We start from the raw sequence: 18251 nt of genomic DNA, 5'->3' as shown, positions 1-18251 counted from the left end.
AAGGGTTACTTGTATGAGTTATTTATTCAAAGGTTACTTGAATGAGTTACTTATTCAGGGGTTACTTATATGAGTTACTTCAAAGGTTACTTGTATGAATCACTTATTCAAGGGTTACTTGTTACTTATTCAATGGTTACTTGTAAAGCCCATACCAAACCAGTACACCCTACAAGTAACCCTTGAGCAAAACTAGTAACACTCTACAAGCAATCTCTAACCAAACCAGTAACACCCTACAAGTAACTCTTGAACAAAACTAGTAACACCCTACAAGTAACTCCTAACCAAACCAGTAACACCCTACAATTAACCCCGGACCAAAACTAGTAACACTCTACAAGCAATCCCTAACCAAACCAGTAACACCCTACAAGTAACTCTTGAACAAAATTAGTAACACCCTACAAGTAACCCCTAACCAAACCAGTAACACCCTATAAGTAACCCCGGACCAAAACCAGTAACACCCTACAAGTAACCTGACCAAACCAGTAACACCCTCACCAAACCAGTAACACCCTACAAGTAACCCCTGACCAAACCAGTAACATCCTACATGTAACCCCTGACCAAACCAGTAACACCATCACCAAACCAGTAACACCCTACAAGTAACCCCTGACCAAACCAGTAACACCCTACAAGTAACCCCTGACCAAACCAGTAACACCCTACAAGTAACCTGACCAAACCAGTAACACCCTACAAGTAACCCCTGACCAAACCAGCAACATCCTACATGTAACCCCTGACCAAACCAGTAACACCCTCACCAAACCAGTAACACCTGACCAAACCGGTAACATCCTACATGTAACCCCTGACCAAACCAGTAACACCCTCACCAAACCAGTAACACCTGACCAAACCGGTAACATCCTACATGTAACCCCTGACCAAACCAGTAACACCATTACCATACCAGTAACCCCTGACCAAACAAGTAACGCCCTACATGTAACCCCTGACTAAACCAGTAACACCTACAAGTACCCATAACCAAACTAGTAACACCCTACAATTTTTGACGTAGAATGTTTGATTTAAGATTCCACGAAGAAAACGAGCTCACATTTCTTTGGTTCTCATCAATTTCACTACTTCAAATGTTGTTGATGATTTTAAGGATAATTAATCACAATTTTTCACAGCAATTTAACGCCCAATTTCTACAATTTCCGGCTTTAATTGCGGCAATTTAACAAAGTGGAGAGGAAAAATGGGTGGAGTAGATATATGGTTGTTGGTGATGTGTGGTTTGACTTGAATGAGAAGCTAAAAAAAGAGGAGAGAGAAAATGGGTATAGTAGAGATATGGTTGTTGATGATGTATGGTTTGGAGAAGAAGATAAGAAAAGAAGAGAGAGAAGAGTTATGATATTTTTTTAAAAATAATAATAATAATAATTATTATTATTGTGGCTGGCCACACCGTGTGGCCAGCCACATACAAAAATTTGTCAAAATCCTAACTTATCCATCAACTATCAAGTACAAAGTGCTACGATTTTGATTTTTTTTTTTTTTTTCAAAGTCAGTACTTTGTATGTAAATAATGTTAGAATCAAGTTTGTTTTGTCTCAAATTACCATTATATATTTTGTGAGCAACTTGTCGCAATTATTTCGTTTCAGAATAATATTTTAAATTAAGTTATTACTTTGAAGGAATATTTCTAATTAAGGTTGGATTTTAGTATAATGGAGTTAGTTAAGAGTGTTTTATTTTATTAAAATAAATCGTAAATTGAATGCTAGTTATGCACTTATGCTACTAAGTACAATGAAGAATTAAAAATTGGCAACTTTGAAAAATGGGAAAAATTAATCAGAAAGAAAAGGACGTTTTTTAGGAGAAGGATCTCTCTCTTTCTCTTTCATCATTATTCATTTATTTTCTCTCTAATTCTTTAAGAAGGTCCAAAATTCGAGGTGGATCTTGTTGAATTTCACACGAAGTCTAAACTCCCACCCCGAAAATAAAAAAAAAAATAAATTACAAAACAAAAACAACAACAACAATAAAAAGATACTCACCAAGTCAAAGTGATCAAAATTTTGGATCTTTTGAAAAAAAAAATTGTGTGTTTTTTTATACTATTATTAATTCAGGGTCCTTTTTATTTAAATTTCTGTCAAAGTTAGCTTCTGGGTAATCTCCATATTCTTTTTTGAGGTCTCAAATATATAACTGCTGTTGACTTTTTTTTTTTTGTCAAATTTGATGGGTTCTGGGAATTCAATTTTTGCATAAAGGTTGCTTGTTGTATAATCAGGGTTTTATAGGGTTTTAGATACATACCCAGTTTATTGTTATCATTTGTAATATTGTAAGATTAATTTAATTTATTTTTTCTCTTGTTGTATCATTAAAAAATTTCTCTTCTACAATTTTTCTGGGGTTTCTGGAATATTTTTTTTGTGAAGCTTTTAGTTTGTTGTAATATATTTGGGTTTTCAATCTGGGTTTTGAAGGTTTTGAGTTGTTGTCAATATTTGGTTATTGAAAGATTTTTTTTTTTTGGGTTTTCGGAATCTAAAAGGGTGTTTCTTTTTATTTAAAGTGAATTAAAATTGAGTTGGGATTTTCAAGGATTTATAATTTTCCAGCTCTTGGTTGGGAGAAATTGAGGTGATTATGAAAGTTATATGGGTAGCAGAAAAGTGAATTTTGGAGCAAAAAATGGTGCAAGCTTAACATCAGGGATGCCTAGCTTTATTCCTACTATCCCTATCTCTAATTCCATGTAAGCTTTCTCCTTTTTCCTTTACCAATTTTGTCACTTTTCCAGCTTTTCTTAATTCTCCATAGCAATACTTGTAGTATGTACTATGTAGCAGACCTGTGTAAATTGTTCTGTTTGTTGTTGAAAAGTTATAATTGTGTACTATTGTAATGCATTCAACATGTTAGGCTCTTATGTTACTCAAAGTCGAGAACTCGTGTTAGATAGGGTATGTGTTCAAGTCTCCAACTCGGCTATTAAAGTGTTGAAGTGTCCATACACATGTTGGATTGTCGCGTGGTTGTTTAAGTAAAATATAGAGTTGGAGTAACATCATTTAGATTATAATTTTATGTGTTGAGTTTGTGTTGGTTCCCATAGAAACAAGTAATCTCAGTATAGTGTTGAGTTACATGTTTTGAGGAAAGTTCGTTGAATAATATTCTTAGCAATTATCATAGAGGGTGGTGGGTAGGGAATCTGCTGCTTTTGAAGAATGGTGGTACTATATGGTTTTGGATTAAGTATGATTGTAATGACTTGTTGCTCAGCTGAGTCTTTTTTTGTAAAAAATCTAAAGATAGCTGAGTACTGATTAAGAGATATGTGGCTGTTTCTTGAGTAGAGATTCTTATCAATCCAGATTTTGCTGTACCTCATAGCCCTGGGAACTTTATTTGAATAAGAGCCAAGAAGCATTCTCTGCCACTACTTAAGTTTCTGTTTCTCTGAGCTCTCAAATGAGCAAGAACATGGCTACTAGTTCTTGGGGGAAATAGCTTGGCCTATCCCTATCTGAAGTATCATGTTATTATGATTTATGAGTGGATGATGTGCAATATAGAAGTGAATATTTTCGTAGAGATGGTGGAATCATTGGCTTAAATTCCTTTTATAGCCATATTGGCCACAAGAAAAAAGGGTTCACTTCCAGCCATGTATAAGACTATGAATAAACATGGCTCAAATTTTTTGAGAATATCCACATGTTGCTGTATCAATTTCGGGACCATAGCTGGGTATGCATCCTAGATTTTCCTCTGACTTCCCTCCTAAGCATAATGAGTAGCGAAGATGCTGTTCTAGCAATTCTTGGTTTAGGCAGGACACATTCTGTTTACGCCTCTTAACATGATTACAACTTAGTAAGTTTCTTAAATTTGATGATATGTTTTTTGGGAGTTACATGGATGGTTGGGGGGGGGGGGTGGGGGGGGGGGAAGAGATACTCATGTCTCTAGTTTACAACGAGTACCCATGTAAGATAGATTACACTCCGACATGAGTATGAACCCTTGCCACTTTTAAGAAACATCAGAGGCATTCCCTAATTCAACTTTTTATAGCTGAGCTCAGTTTTATGAGAGGGAATGCCCCAATTGTTGGGGGCATGTTATACATTGTCAGATCCTGTTCTGTGGACAATAGACAACATATCAATATTATTGCTCGGAATGTGGAAGTTTCTGGTACTTGGAAACTATACAAGCATACGTCAGAAAATATAGCTTATCTTAACTCCTAAATATTATAAACCTGGTTTGGAAAAGAGTTGTTAAAGCTGGAGCTGAATGTGAGAGCTGACTTGAACATCTGGTTGTATTGGCTTGTTTGACTAGCTGATTCCTTGTTAAGTGTTTGGTAGAATTAGGCGATTGCCTTTTGGAAAAGCAGATATGTAAGATATTGCTATAGGTACATTAAGCTTCAAATGTGAGTTTGCAATACACTTCAAATGTGAGTTTATTAGACCCAATAAGTTCTTTAATATACTAATTAAATATATGTACTATTGAATTCTTTGGATTGCCGATATTAATTATTTTGTTTGAGTTGCATGTACGATGATCATATGTGGAAATGTTATCCCAATATCACTTTATATGACATTGTGAACATGGTCCGCAGGCTTAAATTGTCTAAAGTCACTCCTAATACCAATTTGTATAAGTGAGATCCGCAATGTGGATCATATTGTGGATCGATGAATCCCAGTTTGGATTAGATCACTCGCAAGCGAATAATAGCAAATTTGCTTTATGACCAGAATCTTTATATCCCGATATTTTTCTGAAGTTGCACTATCAATACATCCTATTTATATGTTAGAGGAAAATGTCTAATCCACATACACTTCAACCTAAGAACCCCTATTTTGTCCTATCCACATAAACTTCATCCGAAAAGCTCATTTGGGCTACTTATCCATGCCTCTTCCTGCTTTGAGGACATCAAAACTTTCTTATAAATCATGATAGATATTGTTTGATACATGCAAGCAGTCATCTTCTTGTGTTTTCAATAATTGGTGAATTTTGTGGTTGATGCCAAAATTCATTAGTTTTGTTCTTCCTGAATTTTTTCATACCTTTGTATGAGGCCTTCTAATGCTGATATTTGATTTTCTCAGTGTAACAGAGGATAACAACACAAGTTCATCTCGGATTTCTGAACTTGGTGCTTTTGAGCAATCACTTGATTTTCGTATTGAAGATGCTGTTGATCTCAGGAGTGAGTCTTACTAGATTATAACTGTTATTAACGTGTTATAATTCTTCTACTTTAAGTATTGTTCATTGTTTCATAGGTCTTTGACTGTAGTAAGCTTTATGGGATGCCAATGAGAACTATACACTCTACAAAATGTGAGACATAAAGTTTGAAGGTTTGGGGCCGCCTTTAAAAATATTGTTGAGGAGCTTAGTCCCAAGTATTTCTCGAGAGGACTGAGATCATTAACAGCTATATTGTCATCATATATTGCTGATTTCCTAGATTCTTTTGCAGCAAAAAAGACTGGCTGTTTGGGAATTATAATAATTCTTGAGATGACAATTATATTTGGAAAGCCTGATTACTCACAAACTAATTCTCAATTCTTGTATTATGAAGCTGCACTTTTTAGTAGCATACTAAGAATTTTCAAGATATATTTTAGGAATGTAGGATAAGCTTTAATCCTATAAAGAAATAGCAGAATTACTGTTTTCATTTAGATATACTGAATGCATAGAGAAGCACAATCTTAATAGGTCAAAAAGTTTGGTTTTCATGCCTGTATTGGAGGGTTATCTTTTAGAGCTGATTTAGATCTTGTGTATGAGACTATGGGTGTTTAACACATTAAAAAACAGGATGTTGACGAGAATTTACTTAAATTAAAAACTCAAATAAATGTATTGTTCTGCTGTCTGTGTCCTTTCTTTTCAATTTTTATCTGTTGTTCTAGAAGAAAATTCCTATTCTTACCTAGTGGGTTCAGGCTTGGTCTTGTGATTTTCTGTGGTTCACTTGAACATGCTGGAGAAAGTTTAGCTTGACTTGTTATTGATCTTGTGTTATAGATCCTCTATTCAGTTCGTTGAAGTCTTCTAGTCTGGCTGTAGGCCCTGATCCACCATTTGGATCTTTCAATAAGGTAATTCTACATCATTGACTATGAATGTTAAGCTTGTGAATATTTCCTGCCCATTATAAAGTCTGACATGTGCTTAAAAATACATCTCAGCTATTGTCGTTGGAAAGAGAATCACAACCTAACTTGGCTTCTGTAAGCGGGGGTTATCGTGAAAATTGGGCAGAGTCCATTATGGCTGATGCTAGTCCTAGATCTGATTCTTCATCAGATGATACTGAGGATAAGAATCTACAGGTAGTTTTTTCAAAGAATTATTTTCTGTGATCAACTAATGTGTGCACTTCTTTTAGGAAGGGTGCAGATTGTGTAATTTTGGTCTCTCATTAATAGTTTCTCCCCCCCCCCCCCCCCCCCCCCCCCCCCCCCCCCCCCCCTCTTTCTTGGACTGTGCTGTTTCTCTGATGCTTTCAATAGTTTAATAACCTAAACATGTTTGCACTTTGAACCAGGTCAAACAAACAATAAGACTGCTTCTGACTCCAGTGAGAGATCCAAAGAAAAAGCTCTTGATCAAAAGGTAATTCAGCATTACTTAGATCCTGTTGCACTCTTGCTGTGTAGCTTGGAATATTTTACAACCTGCTTGTCAAACACTTACTCTCTGTAATTTTTCAGTCACTGCGACGGCTAGCTCAAAATCGTGAAGCAGCTAGAAAAAGCCGCTTGCGGAAAAAGGTTAGTCATCGTCATTTATTATGCAATGTATCTTATGGTGATCCTTTGGGCAGTGCAATTTTATTCATAGTGATTACATACTATATAAAAATGCTAGAACTTGTGTTTGATTAACAGACTTTTCTATCTATACTTTTTTTTTTTTTTTTGATGCGAAAGAGGGGCAAGCCCCAAAGAGAAGAACAAACACACTAAAATAAACGTGGTACATATATATGCATGATCCAGAAGTGTTTGTTTTGCGGTGATAATGATCTTCCAATTTTTTCAGGCGTACGTACAACAGCTGGAAAATAGCCGACTGAAGTTGACCCAGCTTGAGCAAGAGCTCCAACGAGCCCGCCAGCAGGTGTTCTTCCTGCTGCTGCTGCTGTTATTCTGATCTATTCGTTAGATGCTATTATTAATGAAGAAATTAATGCTTGCTGCTCTTCATCTTTTTCATTGTAGGGAATTTTCATCTCAAGTGCTAGTGATCAATCACATACAATAGGTGGAAATGGTATTTTCCTTTGTTTCTCGGTTGTCTATCTGTGGTGCATGTTTACTCTTCCTTGTTTACTGTTACCAAGAATCCAAGATTAATATTACTCGTCAAGTAAACGTTGATCTTTCAATAGTCACTGGTTATAATTTCTTGTTTGGTGACCTTGTAGGTGCCTTGGCTTTCGATGCGGAGTACTCTCGATGGCTGGAAGAACAAAACAAAATGATAAATGAACTGAGGACTGCAGTCAATTCACATGCTAGTGATACTGAACTGCATACAGTTGTTGACAATGTAGCTACACACTTCAATGATATTTTCAGGCTTAAAGGTGTTGCTGCAAAGGCTGATGTCTTTCACATCTTGTCTGGAATGTGGAAAACTCCTGCAGAGCGTTGCTTTATGTGGATTGGTGGTTTTCGCCCATCAGAACTCTTGAAGGTGAGGCCCATCCTTTCCTTTGTATCTGTTGCATTTTTAAATTTGAGCAGAAACATGAAAACGTACTCAAACTCTACATTGAGCCTTAAAGCATTGACCAAATAAAAGCCCGCCTTTGGCTATTTGTGATCTTTTATCTAACTACTAAGTCTCTAGCTGGCCTCTGGTGACCTTCTAAGGACCCTTCACCAAATCATAATATACAGCTTACAGCATTGTCCTGTGCTTTTGTCTAGGAATTGCTGTGGTGTGGACCTGGAAAATCGAAAACACAAGTAATTTTCAAGAGATTTCTTGTGTTTGGGTTACCTTAAAGCTGTGATGAAAATCTGAAAAACCTAGTTGGCTACATCCTTCAGGCCTTTTTACGTGTTAGATCTACCTTTTGAAGACCTAGTAGCCGATATTGGGTCCAGATCAGGATAATTTTGATATAACTCTGTGTTGCCCTGCTTTTTTGGATTTGTTTTGTTAATATTTTTGGGCCATATAAAGTTTTCTGGTTATGCATGAAACCATTGGCAGTCAAATTAACAGTCCAAATAAGTAAATAACTGGTGTTTCCTATTGCATATTTTGCTTCAACATATGATTGTTGGTTTGTTGTTGTACCTTCTGCATATCCAATTTTATTTGCATTCAAATGCAGCTTCTGGTGAATCAATTGGAGCCCTTGACAGAGCAGCAGCTAGTGGGCATCTACAACTTGCAGCAGTCATCTCAACAAGCCGAAGAAGCCTTGTCGCAAGGAATGGAGGCGCTGCAGCAGTCTCTATCTGAGACATTAGCCAATGGTACACCAGGCTCTTCTGGTTCATCTGGCAATGTGGCAAACTATATGGGTCAGATGGCCATGGCCATGGGGAAATTAGGAACTCTTGAAGGATTCCTGCGCCAGGTATTTTCTTGACAAATTTGTTTGAGATGTTTCTTAGTTGATGTATGTGGCATATTAACTCACAAGTTTCTAATACTTCGGGATTTATAATATAATAGCAATGTCCCGCTTGCAGTTTGTTTGCTGGAGAATTGACAGTATCATGTTTTCAGACAGACCTAGTTTGTAACTACGGGCAGTTTGGTCCTATATAGATGTTATTGGGAAATTTTTTTTAAATGGAAAAGATCCTTGAGGGGATAATATAATCATATATGGGCTGTCTTGGAAATGCCAGATTTTTTTTTGAGGTGTGATTTTTTGGGGGTGACCTCATGAATAGGAGTTTCTACTGTTTTCATTTAATTTGAAGTGCTCAAATTCAATTCATGTCCTCCTGTTTGAAGGTTAAGACATTTTGGACTGAATGAGGTGCTTGCTAAATTTACATTCTGGGATTTCTCACTTGCTGGCTTAGCTGCATTTTAGCTGCATTTAATTGTAAAAATTTGTTTTTTCATATCACGACACTTCTTTGAAGTATACAACACTTGCTGATCTGTCTCAATTATTGTCTCATAATATATTGATCTGTTCATGGACAATGATTGCTTCATGCAGGCTGATAATCTCCGTCAACAAACGCTGCAACAGATGCACCACATATTAACAACTCGACAATCTGCACGTGCCCTTCTATCTATACATGACTATTTCTCAAGGCTTAGGGCTCTCAGTTCGTTGTGGCTTGCTAGACCGCGTGATTGAGCAGCTTTATGTATTGTATCAATTGAAGTAATCGGGTCTTCTGACTTACCTTGTTCCCTTGGCAGTTTTTAAGGCAGCAGCGTAATTTGATCCTGGCCCCTGACAATGAAAACATATTTTCATGTTTTCTTTCTGTGTTGTATTATTACTGTTGTTCTGGCTGATGTTATTTAAGGTATTGTTAGGTTGATGTTATAGTATTTAGGGAAGTTTCTTTTGTTGTATATAGACAGTGGTGCCATTGAAAGTAACCACATTACAGTGTAGAATTTCTCTTAGTATTACTAGCATTTAGGATGTCATTTTTTTTTCCTTCTATTACTATAAATCCCTTATGTAAGAAATTAACTTCTCAATAAAAAAAAAGGGCAAGTCTTCTTGGTGTTATGGTTAATAATTGTACTCAGCAAGTAAGCAGCTATCTGAACAATGTTACTGTGTTTATATTAAAAGCATCAAATAATAAGTATTCACTCACACTAAAGCACTCATTTTTATCTCAGTGATGCTATTAAACTCAATTTTCATGATAACTTGATTGCGTAGGGACTGTTGGCTGCCATAGGAAGAAAGATCATCAGGCTCATATGACTCGAGCACGTCTTGTGCATTCAATGTTAAATCTTACCAAATGCAGCTATGTCGGAAAGTCTACCCTTAAGTAATGTGTTTTTAATAAAAGCAACACGTTGAGGGCCGAAAGGGCACATTAGCCATGGCTTTGATTAACCATCATCTCCACCATCACCGTCTAAGTCTATAAATACCACTTCAAAATCAGGAGGAGCTTCCGTTGTCTTGAATCGGACGTATGAGTTAAGTAGTGGAAAATAAAGATGGGGTTCCAATGCTCCCAAGCGATTAGCATACAGAAGAACAGTCTTTCTAGAGACAGCATCAGCCACAGACATTTCATCAAATTTTATAAAAGGATCCTCTAAGTTTCTTGAGGAAAGGAGATGATCATACGCCATCAGTGACTCTCTAGTGTGAGTGCCCTTAGCTAGAGCCTATAAGGACTTGCATAGAAAGTCAGCCATGCAATGTGTCCGAAAACGGTACTACAATCGCATATGACGGAAGGCCTGACAATAAATGATTCAGTTATCGTTTTAGTTCTATTCAATTCAGTTAAGCAAATGTCATTCCAAAAGAACGACACTGATGACCATTAAGATTTTTTTTTTTTTCAAACATTGATAAGATACGTATAGTTGTGTACGGAATAACTAATTCAGAACGGAGGAAGTGTGAAGATTGGTGTTCTTTATATCTGACACGTGTCATTAATTTTCCTCCCACGTAATTTTTTCTTTTCCAAACGGAGATTTCCAATTTTACTCTGCGCCACCCTCTCCATCCTCCATTGAAGCAGCTTCTCAGCTTTCTCTCTCCTCCATTGAAGCAGCTTCTCAGGTAACATTTTGTTTCATCTTTTCAATCATTGAATATCAATTTCACAATCTAGGGTTTAGTTTTTCACTATCGTTTTTATTCAATTTAGGGTTCTTCTTCAACTATTGGTTATAGTTACGAATTTATAAAATGTTATTTATTGCTAGAATTTTTCCGTGTGCAATTTACATTTACATTGATATTCTTAATCAAGAAGAAATTTTTGTGATTTTTCAAGCTTAATTTGATGATTGAGTCGATTTTGGTTGCTAATGTATTGCACTGTTTAGTTTATAACCTTTAATGTTATGATTTAGGACGGAACTATGTAATTGGACCCTTTTCTGCGAGCTTGGTTAGCTACGAGTGTATTTATGTGCTCAGAGTATGTAATGATTTCAAATTCAATCGCAAATTGATGAATGATGAACCTTAGTGCAGGAAACCAAAGCCAAATGTGCAACATCTTGATCGTTGTGTTTTTATTACATACGAAGAACATAATTACAATTAGAATGATTGAGTTTATGTTGGTCTGTTATGGGAGCAAATAAGAAAGAGAAAGGATAATGTTAAAAGTTAGTCTGAGACCATTATTAGCGGTTTGGTTCTAGCAAGGAAAAGGATTACCTTGTATTTTATTGGGGATTGAGAATAATGGTTATGTTACCGTAGGGTTAGGAACTTAGGAAGGGTGATATATGGGCGGTAATGGTTACTATTAGGAAATAGAGTGTGGTGTCCTACCTCCCATACCAAACAATAGGTGATGCAAAACAGCTAACTGATTCCATTTCAATTCTTAAAAACCCTATACCAAACACGCTCATGGTTTTCTTTTAACCCTAAAACCGTCCTCGCAATTTTACCAATGCCTTAACTGTCTATCTCACCCTGGCAACATATTGTTATTAACATGTAGTTTTAGGTTATTATCAGAGTGATAATGCATAGAAGTCATCTTGTCTATCCTCCTTGGATGGAATGTGGTCGTTTTTGTGTATGTTTGGTTATTTTGCTTGGACATAGGATATTCTTGGTTTGTTTTGTGCATTTCTTTGGTTGACATAATATTTTGAGTAGAGCAATTATTATGTGATTCGTCATCAATGAAACTAATTTTAAAATTTATAGAATTAAAGGGGCTTGTTGTCAATTATGATACCAGATTTTGGTTATGTTCTGGTTCTAGATTTCATTGTCTGTCAAAGCTCTGGATTTTCTATTCATTACACTATTAGTGCCGAGCATTTCAAATTTGTTCTAATCCTTCTAGGTTTAAAGGTGCATATAACTTATAACTTATCTTTATATGATCTCGAGGCTTTTTTTGCCTTGTATTTTCACTTTTTTGTAGACTGTAACATTCTTTGGATTATGGTAGCCTATATAACTTACCAGTTACCACAGTGGCACAACACTTGTATATTGTTTTAAAATATGTGGTATATATTTTTCTATAGTGCTTTTGGGTTTCCACTGCCATCTCATTATTAGCAATTGTTACAGCTTTCATTATAAACTCCTGATGGTGATTATATCTATCCTGGCAGCATAGAAGTTTAAACTTGACCAATGCCTCACAGGACACGGCCTATGGCAGCGCTTCTTTTGTTTACTGGCCTGAATGTGGTTTTGGTGTCATCAATCTCACCTGTCTACGATTATGTGTGCTTTCATCCTTATTGGGAAAGAAGGGTATGATCTTGCATCATAAGATGTTTTTACCTCTTTTGTTGATATAAGTGCAGCATGTGAAACTTTTTTCTTCGTATAACAATCCTATCAACTGCTTTATTAGTTTATTTAAATGGACTCGTTTTTGCAGAACTCATAACAGTATGTGTAAATTTCTTCTTTTATCATATTGATTGCTCTATTGTTATGGGAAACTTTGTTTATGAAACACCTTTTTGTTGTTGTAATGGTGGCTCTATGCCTCTATGTACATGTCTGGCCTTTTCTTTCCTTGACCTGTGTTTTCCTTTAATGCTTTCTAGGCCTTTCTTTAAGTTTTCTAGACCTTGGAAGAAATTACTACATTACTTTCAATCCAATGGGAAAAAATGTGATTCCAAAACAAAGCTCTCTAGGGATCAGAGATTAATAAGAGATCCAAGCTGCCAACCTAAACCCAAATCTGCCTTGATTTGATACTTGTGTTGTTGTTAGACCTTTATTGATGTTGCTGTCTCTCATATATTTTAGCACCCAAATTCTTTGACACCCTAAAACTCAGTGATTCGGTCCTGTTTGTGCCCTTTCTTAACCCACTCGGGCGTTACAAAAACACCCATGCTCGTGTCGCTAATAGACAAGAGTTCCCTTCGGTAATCAGACACCCACCTGTGCTGCTATGTGCTCATAGGCGCTTTCTGCACTAGGCTAGTACCACTACTGCCATATAGGCAAGAGCGTCGCACGGCCCGCTGTCATATTACTCGGGTGTGGAAGCAAACATATTCCTGTCAACTTACCAGACAAGGCATTATTAATATCTTTATCAAATCCCAACCTGCAATTTCCTATACATTTCCCATCCCTCCCAAGATCTCATTCTTACACACCAAACGCCGCGCAAAGAGATTAGGAATAGAGTTGAAGTATCATCTTGGTGAAATTAGAAAGAAAATCTTATAATCTTATCACCTTTGCCTTTCGTTTTCTTCCTTTGTCATTTCTTTGCTTTGGGGCTGCTGGGCAGATAAGTGATAAATCAATGAAATTTAGAGAAACTATGGTAGTCTAAAACTTGAAGTGAAATGTTGAGTATCAGGACATTTTGGGTACTTTACAGACCTTACAAAGGAAGGCAAGTTCCTTAGTAAAGTTGATTTCTTTTGATATTTTTTATATTTTTATTTTTATATCAAATTTGCATCATAAACTTGGTGCAAAATAGTGTTTATATAAGTGTGCTTGAGGCCACCTTGTCTACTAGGCGTTGCTGCCCAAGTATTTATCTAGGCCTGGACATTGGACAAAGCACTTTCGATGAAGTAAACTTGCTGCTCTAATCTCTTCTCTGCAAAAAGTTTTTACACTGATCATCTTTCATCTTTAATGTTAAGAAACGCACCTCACTCGTGCGTTGTAAACCTAGGCTTCGGGCCCATTATTACTTTACTTAGCCTTGAGCTTTTAAAGTACTTGTGCAATTATAGAATGCAAAGTTCTCTTATTTATCTTCATCAATTCCTCTATTGTTATAGTAATCTTTATAAAGCTTCTCTCTTTCTGTAGGGATATTGAATCCCCTAAATCCTAAGAGCGACAGGTAATGTAAAGCAAGAATTAAAAATGAACATCAGTATTAGAATTTAAGATAACCTAATAAGGGGGTAAAAAGGACTTGTGAAATGTAAGGTGTGTTGGGGGTGATCATCATGACTTACCTCAAAGGAACCTTAAAGAAATCAACAATCTCTACCTGTTTAATTCTTGAATCTGCACATAAAAATAACATAATAATTAGCCTGTAGCATATCTAGCTTCTACTCTCATATTTCAACTTCTGGTGATGTATTGAGTTTCATATATTCGCGACATTGGTTTTAGATGGATAGTTTGGCTTAAGGAGATAATACCAAATTTTGAACAACTTAGAAAGTGAACTGCATAACAAAAGGAATGGGGCATCATATATATGGCCCTAAAGCATAGGATATGTCTCATATGAATCAAAGGCATGGGCTGCTTGTGTCGAAACAAAGTAACAGCTATAGAATGCAAGATCAAGCATGTGATACTTACTAGCTAGCAATGCAATAATGATTTTCCTGACTTAACTCAATATGTCAACACCTACTGGAACAACCTAAATCTCCTGAGCCCTGATAGCACACACAACAGTTGCAGCTTGCAGGGGTAAGGTTTCATGATATGGTCATATGGGAACATTAAATGTGAATTACCTTTTGGATTACATCTGCAGTTTGGGATAATTATATGTTGACCTGGTCTGTTAGTAAGGAGTTGTTTAATTGATTATCCTTCTCAAGATCCTAGTTCACTGCAGCAAGTTTGAGCAGGCTGCTAGCACTCATGGAGACATAACTCTGCCTAGCTTCCTTGAAGTTCTAGCCTCCTTTTGGGGATTTGACATGCATAGTTTACCCTATCAAAGTTGCGTATAATTCAGGAAGTTTCCTAAAGATAAAATTCTACCTAAGCTGAAACGTCTGGGTTACTTTCTAGAATTTTTTCTTTATCTAGGCATGTAATTTTCAGACAATATTGATTAAAAATAATTTAATTTTTACTTTTGCTTTCCTACTTAGTTTGAACTATTCTCTAAGTTTAGCCCTTTATATATTGAGGCCTATGCAACGTATAATTGGTGTTTGTTTTGAGTTTATGATTTTAGATTAATTCCCTTTGTGGGTTCTATTTAATCTCTACAATTCTCTTTTTAAGTTCAATTTTAGACCAACTTTGGTTCATGACTTTCAGCTATTTATAATTTTTACTTGGCTTTAAATCTTGTAAACTTGGATTAGTGTTTGTGCTTTGTGTGTGAGAGAATTAGTCTTATTTTGGACATTTTTTTTTCCCTTTTTTTTTTAAGCATTTTTTAAGGTGGATTTATCTCCTTGTCCTTTCAAAATATTTCATTTTTTAACTTTCTTTGTGTACAGATGCAGATCTTGCCCATCTCTTAGACCTTGACTCTGAATTGCATCACTATGAACATTTAACACCTCACAATCTAGTGAAGAATTATCTCTCATTGTTTAATTGTTGATGTTGAATATCTCTCATTTACTTTGTAATCCAAATGAAGGTAGGATGTGACTCAATCGCTACATAAGATAGTAATGAGTTGTCTTTCATGGCTTCCAGGGTGATAAATCCTTTCTAAAATAAATTGCCTCTTGTTCCGTTAAGAAAATTAATTCTCTTAATCTTTCTGTGTTTTGTCTATTTTTGGCACCCATAACAGAAAAGCTCTGTAATTGAAGAAATGACTAGAGAATCTGTTTTAAACAAATATCTGTAATTTAGTGTGAGTATCAAGGTCAGGACTAGGTTATTGCTTTTGGTGCTTTCCATTTTCCATTATGTTTTATTGCAATCAATTTTCACCATAGCAAGACAAGTTTCTCACTTGAGCAAAAAAGCTGGTGCTCCTTGCAATGTGATAGATTTTGCACTAGCATTTTTATAGACCATTTTAGGAGATGTGCCTATAAGTTTGAGGACTGTAGAAATGATCTTTTATGCCCTTTTCTAGAGTCACAAAGAAATTTAATATAAGTTATTGTTAACCTTGAATATACGGAGTAATGGAGTATTGCATAACATTGAACATGGTATCAACTTGTCTTTTCCTTGTACTTTGGTTGTTGATTTTGGATTGATTGCAGAGAGAAAGGCGTCGTATGGAACGTGAAGCTTCCATGGAAAGAGGCTCTATGTCGGCTTAATTTCAGCTTCAACGTTAAGCTATTTCTTATTGCAGAAGAATTGTCTTCAGAGGACCATGTGTCAGGGGGGATGTGCTGCATTTCTAGGTACAAATGAGATTACATCCGCGCAAACAAAGGAGCATGAAACAAAGTTTTCCTTTCTTCATAACTGTTTACGTTCACAAAAATTATTGCTTGTTGGCTTTCTGGTGAGTACCAAACTGCCCTTATAATCCCAGATTCCTAAATTTGAGTCCTTAATTTCCTATGGTCTGTCTTTCAACTGACGTTGGCTTTCTTATTACTCTTGTAAATACTTTTGATGATTGTATAGATTAATTTCTTTTGATCCTCATTCTTGAAGCAATCCACTTTTTTTAATTAATTAATTCACTTTTTTCGAGTAATATTTCAGATTATATTCTTGTGTCTTAGAAATAAATCTATCTGCTATAAAGTGTTCCAATTATTGGATGACATGTGATAATTGAAGTGGAAGCTAATGTATTGATACTGACATGTATGCAAAAAACTTTGAGTAGAAGCTCAGTCAGTATAAAAAAAAGTGCAGATTGTTTTTATGCAGGCAAATGTAAAATCTTTGTAATAGAACTGGAAAATTCCAAACTGAATGAGGTGAGAGACAATTTGGTTGTTTTTGGAACTTTTATTATTTTTATCCTGAAATTGATTAAAAACAAAGAAAACTTCAGGGCTTTTGTTTTCGAGTGAGTTAAGGAAATAGTTGACGGTGAAATGGATTTGTAGTATGCACAAAATGTATATAACGTAGTTTCAATAATTGAGCATGTGAATTTTGAAAATCCGAACAATAATCGCCTGGGTTGGGGACATGAGCATTTGTGAGCTGATAATTGAGCTAGGTTCACAATGATTGTGATTTGTAGAGATTTTAAGTCAATATGAGCTTCGTGGAAGCTTTGAGCTTAGCTATGTCTACTTGTCTAGCGCGAGCAAAATAACTCTTGTTTGGAATCAATCGTTATGTGCATTGTTTCAGTTTTTGTTATTAGTTGTACTCCCTCGGTTCCTAAACCTAAATACCGTTACTAATTTTATTTGGTCTAACACCTCTTCCACCTATATGCAAATTAGGAAGTACTTTGTACTACTCGTATATCTTAGGGGGGCTGAATGTCCCGTGACATAACGAGCTGTAAGCCTTAATTTTAATTATTCGCTTTTTTATTCGTTTAATTTAGAAAAACAGATAACATGTAGTACTTGGTATATTTCATTATTTTGAGAAACATACTTTTTGTTTATGATGGATGGAATTGGCATCTATGCTTCTATATTGCTGCTGCAATTTACATCACTTATCATCATTCCTTCTTTTTTCATACTACCCCGTTTCCAAAGAAAATTACACTTTTCTTTTTTTAGCCATTTCACAAAGAAAAAAAATTGTTATAATTGTCAGCCTACATTATTTCACTTTTTTCTACTCCACTCTTTTCCCACTTATCTTTTAATTGTTATATACTACTGTATTTTTTTTATTATTAATTATTATTACTTTACAGTATAACATTCTAAAACTTGCATTAATTTGATCTTTTGGAGTATAATAATCCACTACTTCCAATCATTTTCTTGGTTTTTGTGAATTACATAAGGAGGGAGATCACATAATCTGAGTAGTTTAGAGTTTTTAGAACAAAAAAGGGTAGTTTAGACTATATATTATTATGTTTTATGTTAAATGATGAACTTTTCGTCATAGGAAAACAATATTTTTGGGAGGGACTAAAAGAGACTTTTGTCATTTCCAAATAAAGTTCTACTCCATATGTGTTTGTTTATTGTTTTGAACCCCAATACTCCATAACAATACTCTAACCCAATTCATTTTACAAGTAACACTAATTTATTACGCCTTAAAAATTTTATTTATTTATATGAGTAATCCTTATTTAATAATCTCCGTAATCCTTAATACTCAATTACCAGTATATCTATACTCTCATTCCTTAATGGTTCCCTTTTTTTTTTTTTTTTTTTTACTTTCCTTAAAACCTCTAGTGCTTTTT

The 18251-nt window shown here is 35.4% G+C and overlaps 1 protein-coding gene and 1 long non-coding RNA gene across 2 annotated transcripts; both read left to right on the top strand.

Moving 5' to 3' along the window:
• The first annotated feature begins 1744 nt into the window (after positions 1–1744).
• LOC110710535 (transcription factor TGA2.3-like) lies at positions 1745–9781 on the top strand. Its single transcript, XM_021888858.1, has 11 exons — positions 1745–2749; positions 5139–5239; positions 6073–6146; positions 6237–6375; positions 6575–6663; positions 6762–6821; positions 7093–7170; positions 7272–7323; positions 7478–7749; positions 8399–8647; positions 9248–9781. The coding sequence occupies exons 1-11, from the start codon at positions 2652–2654 to the stop codon at positions 9392–9394; spliced, it is 1359 nt and encodes a 452-aa protein (XP_021744550.1). The 5' UTR covers positions 1745–2651; the 3' UTR covers positions 9395–9781.
• A 692-nt stretch (positions 9782–10473) lies between these two features.
• On the top strand, positions 10474–16552 carry LOC110710590. The gene is made up of 3 exons (XR_002509177.1): positions 10474–10810; positions 12343–12487; positions 16156–16552. It is a non-coding gene; the product is annotated as an uncharacterized LOC110710590 (long non-coding RNA).
• Positions 16553–18251: the final 1699 nt, after the last annotated feature.

The sequence above is a fragment of the Chenopodium quinoa genome, unplaced genomic scaffold (assembly GCF_001683475.1).
Source record: "Chenopodium quinoa cultivar QQ74 unplaced genomic scaffold, ASM168347v1, whole genome shotgun sequence".
Classification (NCBI taxonomy): domain Eukaryota; kingdom Viridiplantae; phylum Streptophyta; class Magnoliopsida; order Caryophyllales; family Amaranthaceae; genus Chenopodium; species Chenopodium quinoa.
The sequence above is the reverse complement of the archived record's forward strand: the minus strand, read 5'-3'. Positions and strand labels throughout refer to the sequence as shown.